The sequence below is a fragment of the Cucurbita maxima genome, unplaced genomic scaffold (genome assembly GCF_002738345.1).
Source record: "Cucurbita maxima cultivar Rimu unplaced genomic scaffold, Cmax_1.0 Cma_Scf00016, whole genome shotgun sequence".
Taxonomy (NCBI): Eukaryota; Viridiplantae; Streptophyta; class Magnoliopsida; order Cucurbitales; family Cucurbitaceae; genus Cucurbita; species Cucurbita maxima.
In genome coordinates this window covers 3,759,897-3,770,924 of record NW_019272032.1, presented here as the reverse complement: position 1 = coordinate 3,770,924, position 11,028 = coordinate 3,759,897, and the positions used below count along the sequence as shown (strand labels likewise).

Here is an 11,028-nt window from a genome sequence, read left to right as displayed (position 1 = left end):
TTTTTTTTTTTTTTTTTTTTTTTTTTCGTTTTGCAGAGAATATAACATGCTTTCCTACCTATGGATTAGAGACAAAACACGTATCCTACCTATGGATTAGAGACAAAACGCCTATACGTGTTGAGCCACGATGCGAGATTGAGGTGTTTTGGATGTGACCCACGATTCAAATGGTCCTAAATTAGATTACCCGTTACTCGAAAAACTCAAATTTGTAAGTTTGAACCTATTCAAATACAATAAATAAAGACGTGTTTCTGTAAAAATCAATGGTCAATGCGACTTTCAAATTCTATATAAACGCTCTAATGAGTAAGGTTCAATGTTGGATTAGTTATTAACCTTTAAATCAACTTGAGGATCGTTTTGGTTAAAGTTATTACTTACGGAAAAAAAATTAAGGTAGTTCTCTTAACGAAAGACTAAAGGGCTAAGTTGGATTTGTGTGAATTGTATTGTGTGTTATACAATGTGATGTTAATACGTATAGAAAGACATTTATGGTATCGAATGTATGAATATAAATATCATGTTTTATCTTGATAAGTATGGCGACGATTGCTCATATCTATTATGATCATGAGAAGCTTAAGGGTGAGCCTCGACTCCTCGCCAAATGTGACGAGAATTAATAAAATAAAATACGAAATTTAATATTCTAAATTAAAAAGCTACTTTTTAGATATCAAAAGAGAAAAATACATAACTATAGTGTATAATTATGGTCTCATTCGTTTACTTGTCTTATTCACATGATTGATCTTTAGAAATTTAATCGATCAATTATAATTATTATACCGTTTCTTAGACCGTTTTTAGTCTACCAACTTTATGATTGCCAAATTTGTAGGGATAGAAAATGGCTGAAAATCTTTCGATTCTTTTTCAAATTAACAATAAATTTGAGTTCGTTTAATTCAACCCAATTTAGTTTTAAAACAATTTATGAACCATGTGAACCAAATTCAGTTCGAATGAATTCACAACTCAACTCAACTCAAACAGTACGAATTGGATTGAATTGATCGAGGTTTTCAGGTCATCAAATTTTTTTAACATGTGTAACAAAAAACAAATTTTGTAATTCTATTTCAACTGGGCTTCTCATTTTTATGAGGATACGGGTGGGCAAAGCATCAATTTTTGTAACAGCCCAAATTTACCACTGATAGATATTATCTATGTTGATCGGCTAACACATCTAATAGAGAGAGATTTTCACACCATTATAATGAATGCTTCATTCCTATTTCCAATCGATATGAATCTCACGAAAAAAAAGGAGGAAGGTATCAGCTTCGTGATGATGATTAGCATTTGGTTTAATGAATTAATAATAATAAGAATGGATAATCTCCACATACATATTCTATTGGTTTAGGGTTTGTTTAGGCACAAACAATGGAATATAAGGTTAATAGGAGAGTAATGGTTATTAATATGTTTAATTAACATAAAAGATTAAGCAAATCTTGCAAAAAGTTAGGGCATTACCCAAATCAACCATATACTCATTTCTCCACTCTCTCCAAATTCAGCAAAGGATCCCCTAAGCTTTTGGTAGGAGCTAGGGTTTATGCATTTAGCCTCATCTTCCTTCCCATAACCAAACATAAAAGCCTTTTCTTTTGGACAATCATCATCTCCCAACTTTTTACACTTTTTAAATTACTAAAATGCTAACATCATAACCCAATTCCCAATATATTAATACATCTAACAACGAATATTAATACATCAAAAACATCGTATATCGTAAAGTTAACCCAAAAAAATTAGGGTTAGATTGGGCTGAGTTCATTATTTAATTTAATGAGTCTAAGAACAATTGATTAGGTCTAAAAAATCTGTAGACACGAACACTCCACTAATTGAGCTTGGAGAGAATTCGAATCTTTGACCTCTTATTAATCATATAATTTGCCATAATTTTTAAAGATTAAAGGTCGACCTTTGATTAATGGAAAAGACAAAAGCAAAGGCACAAAGGAACTAAATCTGTAAATCTGTATATAAATTCAACAGATGAAATCAGCTTATTTTGTTTGTTCTTTTCCTCTTTTTCCCTCAAATATTGGTTTTAATTCAAGTGGGATGGTGCCATTTTCCTAATTAATATTGTTTTTTTTAGTGGAGGGAGTTCATAAAAATTTACTAGTAGATATGATCTATTACGTATCAGTATTTACCTTACCATTTTAAAATGCGTCTACTAAAAAGAGGTTTCCACATCCTTATAACGAATGTTTCGTTTCCCTCTCTAATCGATGTGGGATCTTACAATCTACCCCTTTTGGAGACCCAACGTCCTCCATGACACATTGCTCAATGTCTGACTCATATATTATAAGAATGGGGAGAGAATTTGATGAGTAAGAGGATGAAGCTTATTTTGTATTAAGGGTGTTTATGCCACTAATAATAGCTTTAATCAAAGCAATCCTTAATTAAATGAAAAGATTATTAACTTTACCGAGTAAAGCAAAAGATAATGTTTATTATTAAATAATTCCCATTTGGGAAAAATACTTATTTCAAAATGGGAAGAGGGGTCTTCAATACAAAAGGAAAATGAGTGGAACAATTCAAAAAGTAAATAAATTAAACAACACCAAAATATTAGTGGAACAAAATGGGTCGGTTTGGCATTCTTAATATTCATATTCCCACCCTTTTTTTTTTTAAATAATTTTTTATTTACCACCGGTAATACAGTAAATCATACGAGTAGACAGAGGTTTTCAGACCCTTATCCTTACAATCTTATCTTCATGGGTTTGAAACGCGTCTGTTAGGGACCCTTATCCTTACATCTTTATCCTCACGAGTTTAAGAAAAAGGTTCATGAATTGTTCCGAGGGCGATTATTTATTAAGAAGATAATGCGTTTGTGTTTTAAATTGAATTGTATAAATTTTGAATTGTAACCAAATGGATATGAAAAGGGTTGGTGGGTATGAGATTCTTAATTAAATTTTGTTGTGGGCTTCAAATTATTGGGAAATTAATTGTAAGGAGTGGTCCAAATTAATAAATATTCCATTACCACTTGGGGCCTATAATAAGAACCAAATCTTTATATAATTTATTTATATATATATCCACCATTCAAGCTTAACTCTAATTAATTTGGAGGAGAATTAGTTCTCTCAAAATTACCTATAAATAATTCTTAATCGTGAATAATATATATATTTAGAGTAATTGTATTGGGCCCAATTCTAGTTTAACGGCCCATAATGTATAAAGTAAACTGGCCCAACAAAGTTCCTCTTCTAGGGCCCAATTAGGAAAATGAATTCTTTATAATCCATCAATTTTTTTATGTCAAAAATCTATAAAATAATTCCATTCCTTTATTATTTATTTTTTTTTCTTTTATGAGATCACAACCTCAACGCCCACAGCTAGTAGATATTGTACCTTGTGACTTTTTACACATTGTAGAGGAAAATTTCGTTCTCCTCTCTAATGATATGAGATCTCATAATCCACTCCCTTGAAGTCCACTGTCCATGCTAGCACGATACTATTTGTAACAGTCCAAATCTATCGCTAGTAAATATTATTTGTTTTGGCTCGTAAATCAGTCTTACGGTTTTAAAGTACGTCTACTAGAAAAAGATTTTCACACTCTTAAAAGAAATGATTCATTCCTTTCTCCAACTGATGCGGGATCTCACACGATCCCTCTTCTTCATTTCCCGTACAAATGTATGATTTTATTGTAATAATTGTTAGAAAGTCTAGAGGTTTCTTATCCCATATACTAGTCATTGTTTGTTGGTTGGTGGGTATGCAATTGTTTAAGCTTTTCTTAAGTTTGATACCACATTATTGTAGCTCCCACCAACAACATAGGCCTTCTTCTTTACAAGTGTAGAAGAAGGATATAGCCAAATATAAACCCTACACTTGTAAACACATCCTTTATACAATTATATTGGTTGTAGTGGTCAAGAAGGTGACCCATTTGTGGATGTTCATATGTCATTCTCAACCTCCCTTATTCATTTCTCTCTATACATACTCACAATCACTTACACAACTTCTTCATTTTTCTAACCCTATAGTTTTAATTCATTTACTTTAATTTTAAATGTTATCTTAGGGTAATTACTTTATTAATAAGGAGGTTCTCATAACTTAATTTAATTAGATTTGAAACTTTGCAAACGAAGTAGTATTCGACCTATACCGTTTGGGTTGAGCTATGCACTTATTTAGGCTGAGTTGGGTTCAAATAAATGAAAATTTTATAAATGGGTTGATTCATACATTTTCCAAAAATTAGATTGGATTGAACCGAACCAACCAAAATTTATTGTTAATTTTAAAATATACGTCTTTTTGTATATATATATATATATTTTTTCAACCCTTAAAATAATTTTAATTATGGAGAAGGTAATTTTTCAAAAATATATATCGATACTTAGTAGATAATTTTAATTAAATGATTGAAAATAAGTAAATATGTATTTTACTTTATAAAAAGCAAAAATTTGAATAAAGGATTCGAATAACTGGAAACAACCCAACCCAAGAATTTTAAGATTGGGTTGAGTTGGGTTGGATTCGGTTTATGTCTATTGTCTAATAGGTCCTTAGACCTATTCAATATTTTTTTTTATCATTAACAAGCATATTAAACATAAAATTGAAAGTTTAAAATGGACGTCAATTTTAATTTTATATATATAAATTAGTTGATTTTAAAAATATTTAAAAATGTCGAGAGAACTGAAGTCTTTTTGATTTGACTTCCTTTCTTGTGGAATAAAAACAGGTCAACGTCTAAGATTTCCAACAAGCACATAGTTTTTAGTTTTGTTTTTTTTCTTCCAAATTGTGTAGCAGGCAGCCACAAGGTCTCATGATGATGAAATCTTGACGAACAACAAAAGATCTGTAATGAAGATTATAAACTATTTATATTCTATTCGACTAATATTTGATATAATTCTATTTAAGTTAGATCAAAGTTTTATGAATATCTAATTAATAATGATATGGTAATTTAATGTCTTATAAACTCAACTAAGCTATGTTCAAATTGGTATCGAATGATTACGATTTTCGATATTATAATAATAGAAAACTTGAACCCATTGCTTAATTAGATTATTTGAATTATGGGTTAGTGCATTACAACCAAACACAAAGTGAAGGCTCTTTGGTGGGTGCATGCTAATCCATTTGGCTACTTAGCAATGACCTTAAATTAGTCTTTGAAAATATATAATCATGGCATCATCACACTATTTTATTTTGTTAACCCTACCTTAGCGCATAAAATAGTACGAGCGTTGATGTGGACGAGATACGACCATAAAAATAATCAAAACAAAAAAGTTGTTTAGTTGGACCATCTACTCGAGATGTTCGAGTATATCACAAAAATATCATTGAGATAAAATGAACACATAGTTAACTTGAACCTAATTTAACTGGATAAAACATATATTCTCGAATAAGATCAAAGGCTAGAATTTCTATACTTATATGTTGTTGAACTAAAGTAAAATTAACCCAACTACATTAATATTTTCAAAATTTAAGTAAAGTATATGATTAGATACAGATATTTTCGGTCTTATAAGTTCAAATCCCTACCTAAGTCTTGAGTGTTATAAACATGTTCATATATATATACAAAGAAAGTAAATTGAATCTCCCCCAACTCTTTTCAAACCCAAGTCCAACTTTTTGTGCTTTATGCTTTATTGGCCAATGGTGGGATTCTGCATCAGCCGATGTTTGCTATGCCTGGTTGAGAGAGAGAAGAAGAGATTGGTCCAATATTCATTTGATATCAATGAAAATAACTTAGCCGCCACGAGGCTGCCAATTTAAAAGTGCATATCCACTTCATTTAGATCAATTAAGTAAACCCATTTCTTATTATCATTTAAAAATGTCGGTAACCGTTCGAATTTCAAAACGTTTTTGAACTAAACATACCGTCTTTTGAGATAGAAAAACTAAGAAATTCTCTTTGAGAATGAGTATATAAAAATTTTGTCTCATACGACTTAAGTACGGCTCGTAACGGATAAGTGGACTATGACCTTGACTCGGAAATTTATGCTTATTGATAATTTTTTGAATCACTTTGATTGGGGTTTTGGTAATGGGATTCTCCCAAACCCCTTCAGTGTAAGCAGCCATTAGGCTCAGCAACTTCCTACCCATGTCTCCAACAAAAGTTGGCTATAAATAAAGCGTTTCTCAACCCAAATGTTCCCAACAATCTCATCTTTTCTCTTCTTCTTCGAAGTGTTTTCATTTGGTTTTGAGGCGAATGGAGCTGTCAGTTAAATGTGGGTTATTTGGGTGCCTCTTGGTTGTGCTCGTGCCTGCGCTGTGCTACTCTCAAGACACTTTTGTCGCCTCTAGAGCCACTTATTATGGCAGCCCTGATTGCTATGGGACACCATGTATGCTAATTTCAAGTCTTGTCTTCTTTTACCTTAATTTTCGTTAAGGTTTTTGTCTAAATGTGAGATTTTTATGCTTTTTTGCTCAGCTGGGGCTTGTGGATTTGGTGAATTCGGTAGGACTGTCAATAATGGGAATGTCGCTGCAGTTTCCTATCTCTTTAGGAATGGCTCTGGCTGTGGTGCATGCTACCAGGTATATTATTTGTTTTGTCCTATACGCGTATACCTATGAGCCTCATAATTTTAAAATATGTTTCGTAGGGAGAGGTCTTCACACCTTTACAGAGAATATTTTGTTTTACTCTCCCATTAATATGGGATCTCATATTTTCACTTTTTTTTTTTAAATAATCCACTTGCTAATTAATTATTAATATCGGTTCTTCCCCATGATTAAGTTCAATAATATTTAATTAACTTGTAGTTTAATGTTAATGATTCAGGTTAGGTGCACCAATCCAACTTATTGCAGTGAGAATGGAGCCTATGTAGTGGTGACTGACCATGGTGAAGGGGATTACACTGACTTTATCATGAGCCCAAGAGCTTATGCAAATTTAGCACATCCAAACACAGCCTTAGAATTGTTCTCTAATGGTGTGGTTGATGTAGAATTCAGAAGGGTTTCTTGTCGATACCCTAATTACAACACGGTCAAATTTAAGGTTCATGAGCATAGTCGATACCCGGACTACTTAGCCATTGTCCTCATCTATGTATCGGGCAAAAACGACATCTCTGCCGTTGAAGTGTGGCAGGTTTGTTCATCTCATCCGAACTTATAATTGATAAAAAATCGAAATTGTTATCGATCGTTGTGCGTGTAATTAGGTTTTCGGGTGTGGTTTGATGTAGGAGGATTGCAAGGAATGGAAGGGGATGAGGAGAGCACATGGAGCTGTATGGGACATGGCAAACCCACCAAAAGGAGACCTAAAGTTGAGGTTTCAAGTGAGTGGAAGTGTAGGGTATGGAAGGTGGGTGGTGGCAAGCAATGGCCTCCCAAGCTATTGGAGGGCAGGAGTTGCTTATGACACAGATATTCACCTCTTTTAATAAGGGCGACATGTATTTCTACTTAATTACAACGCTCTTAAGTGCTTGTGTTTAGTGTATTATGCAAATCAAACTAGGAAGGTTAGTATTAAAGTTGTGATTTTGATTTTGATTGTTATAGTTTGTGGGTATTGGTAATGGTTGAGTGGTGCAATATAATATATTGTTGGGTTTGTTGTACTGCCCAATTATGTGATTCGTGTTGTTTGGAATGGGTATGAACTTATGGAATAAAAGTTCGTTTTTGTTTATGGATCTATCTTTTCGTTTTCGTTTTGATTGTGATTTTGATAGTTCTTTTGTCTACGTGTAGTTAGATCAGATTAAATGAAAAGTTCGATAGAATATAAAATATCTATCTGCATATCTGTAATATTTATCTCAAGACCAGTTACTAGAGAGAGAGGTTTCCACACCCTTATAAGAAATGTTTCGTTCCCTCCTAGGACGGATGTGGGATCTTATAATATTAATTTATATTTTTTATAAATTGAATGATCTAATACTGACATGCTCGAGTTTTTATAATATTGATGAACGTGTCAGCTTAGTTATCCTTATCAACCCACTTTCTTAATGTCTAGCTTCCCAACATAGCCCGTTCCTTCTCCTAGATCTATTAAGAAGGTAGAAGTCAGTTGCCTTGTTGCTTCATCTCCACCCTGACTTTTTATAAATATTTCAAAAATATCTCTGAAATAGAAATTAGTTAAAATATTAGACAAACATTTTAACAATTTCGTTAAAAAGAAATTAAAGGTAAATATCGTAACTTCTAAAGGAATAAAAGTATTTTTAATATAATTAAGAGATTAGGAAAAATAAAAGTATTTTTTATCTTTAAAAATAAAAATAAATAATTTGAAATTTTGTGAATAAATATTAGAAATTAGAAAAAGAAGTACCGCGTCGAATTTCAGGATGGTCGTTAATTTCAACAGAATGGCGGGAAAGCCCTAAAACGCTTAACGGTTGGGAAACCTTTCAATCCCCAATCTCGATCAGTCCCTTCTCCAATTCGACCAACTAAAGTTCTTATTTTTCTTTCAATTTTCGGCGATTCGGTATCACTACGCTACGTACTTTACGGAGATTCGAATTGAGCTACGATCAGCACGGCGCCGCCGCTCGACCGGCCGGTGATTGGCGTCGAACGAGGTCCGAGGAGCGGCGATATGAATGGCCGCTAGATCGAAGATTCAAAATGGGCCCTGTATGAAATTATCTAGGTAAGATTGATGAAAGTTGAGGTGCGATATGGTTTGTTGCTGTAGTTGGAGTTCTTAGGAATTAGGGCTCTCAGTTTGAACTGATTTTTTTGGGTTTGCGGGAGTAAATTCAATCGGAAGAAGGATTCGATTGAAAATTTATCGAGTTTTCGGTAGTAAATTCAATTTGCAGAAGGATTCGACTGATTCTGAGTATGCAGGTTTAGATTAGTGGTAATTCTGGTTGAGACTTGCGAACTGAAGGAATTAAGATTGGGAAGTTCCTGATTTGCTTAAAAGTATTCTTGAAATAGAAATTCCGACTAATTTCCTTTGATTTATGACAGATATTTTAAACTTTTCATTTTTTATTTCTTTTATTTTACTCATTTTATTTTTACGTTAGTTATTTTTATATGCTCTTACCATCGGTCTTTTTCGACTTGTACTGTGAGATTTTTCACTCTCACTTTTCTGTAAACCAGAAGTTCTTCTTTATTAGAGATTTCGATTTGAGAATACAAATAATTGGGATTCGTAAGAGAGATTTGTTGCACACAAAGCCCCTCGAAGGATCGAAACATTCCTTATAAGGACGTGGAATCCTCTCCCTACAAGGCTTTTGTATTTCCTCTGCAAATGGATAGTGTTTTCATCTGTTTTTTGAGCAGCTGTTCTAGGCTTCTCCTTTTCTGGAAACAAGGGTATAATTCCCATTGAAATCCTCTTTGCTTATTATCGTGTATGGAAGTTCTAAATGGTGAGGTAGAGATTTATTAGATAATCTTGTTTCTTGTATTGCAAATATTGCCAATGAGCATAGTCTGAAAACGCAGAACCGGAGATTTGAGAATCTTGTAAATTTTTAGATAGAGATTAAGGTGTCTTACTCATCGTGTGTGTATATATATATTGGTATAAAAAACTGAGTTTTCATTGAGAAAAATGAAAGAATGTACAAGAGCTTAAAAAATGGACAATCTCAAGCTACAATGACGGACTGCAATTGAAGAGAATTTTCAAATCTTGTTCTATATTTAGTCATTGTTCTGTCTGGAGTTTGTATGTATTGAGATGAAGATTCTTAGATCATTGCAAATATTGTCAATGAAGTTGCTCTGCAAACCCAGAAAGGAGAGATTTGTGTATGGTGCGAATTGTTGGATTGAGATTATTTTGTTTGCTTATTGTCCTGTATGGAGCTTGTAAATGGTGAGCTAAAGATTCTTAGAGTTATGTTGTTTCCTGTGCAAATATTTTTCAATGAGCTTATTTTGCAGATTTGAGTATTTTGTAAATGGTTAGATAAAGGTTATCTTGTTTGCTCATTGCTATGTATGGAGCTTGTAAAGTAGAGAGATAAGGATTCTTATATTGTGTTGTTTCTCTTCCGTGCAGATATTCTCAATGGAATTGTTGTTAAAGGGCCAATTGTTGTTAAAGGGTCAAACCAACTGCTAGCAAATATTGTTCTATTTGGATTTTTCCTTTCGGACTTTTCTTCAGTTTTTAAAATACGTTTGCTAGGGAAAAGTTTCCACGCCCTTATAAAGAATGTTTTGTTCCCCTCCTCAACCGATGTGGGATCTCACAATCCACCCCCTTTCAGGGTCAGCGTCCTCGCTGGCACTTGTTCCCTTCTTCAATTGATGTGAGACCCCCAAATCTACTCCTCTTCGAGGCCTAACATCCTTGTTGGCACACTACCTCATGTCCACCTCTCTTCGAGGCTCAACCTCTTCGTTGGCACATCGCTCGGTGTCTGGCTCTAATACCATTTGTAACCGTCCAAGACCACTGTTAGCAAGGTTTTCAAAATGTGTATGCCTAGGAAAAGATTTCCGCACTCTTATAAAGAATGTATCATTCTCCTCCCTAACTGAAGTGAGATCTCACACTTGTTCTAAAACCCAAAAGGAAAGATTTGGGTATGTTATGGTATGGCTTCATCTTGGTTTCTTTTGATGTCATTTATGAAGTTAATAGTGAATGAAGAGTCATTTTACTTCTTGGGGTATCTTTAAGACTTGTGCAGGTCCTAAACAGACATAACTAAGAAAAGGATAGCTTATGAAGAAAGCAATAGCGGAAATCTTTTTGACTTTTTTGAGATGACAAACTTGACTTGTTCCTATCTTGTTGTATTAGTTTCAATGGGTGCCTTGTGAGTGTCAAAATCACAGCCTACCCCCCACATCAACCATCACTATTTCTTCACAATCTCCCTTTAGAGAAGGAAAAGACTGCTAGTAGCTTCTAGGGTACAAGAGCTTTTTCAAATCAGCCGACCCTGCATACAAAGATCTTGTAACTATCAATTC

At 33.4% G+C, this 11,028-nt stretch overlaps 1 protein-coding gene across 1 annotated transcript; it reads left to right on the top strand.

The window, feature by feature from the left end:
* Positions 1–6,238: 6,238 nt before the first annotated feature.
* LOC111491060 (expansin-like B1) lies at positions 6,239–7,756 on the top strand. The gene is made up of 4 exons (XM_023139795.1): positions 6,239–6,440; positions 6,530–6,636; positions 6,887–7,201; positions 7,299–7,756. The coding sequence occupies exons 1-4, from the start codon at positions 6,305–6,307 to the stop codon at positions 7,497–7,499; spliced, it is 759 nt and encodes a 252-aa protein (XP_022995563.1). The 5' UTR covers positions 6,239–6,304; the 3' UTR covers positions 7,500–7,756.
* Positions 7,757–11,028: the final 3,272 nt, after the last annotated feature.

Bases quoted from the DNA above. Each gene is read 5' to 3' on its own strand.
- LOC111491060 (XM_023139795.1), top strand. From the start codon at position 6,305: ATGGAGCTGTCAGTTAAATGTGGGTTATTTGGGTGCCTCTTGGTTGTG. The intron at 6,637-6,886 runs GTATATTATTTG...TTAATGATTCAG, and splicing joins GCTGTGGTGCATGCTACCAG to GTTAGGTGCACCAATCCAAC. The intron at 7,202-7,298 runs GTTTGTTCATCT...GGTTTGATGTAG, and splicing joins CTGCCGTTGAAGTGTGGCAG to GAGGATTGCAAGGAATGGAA.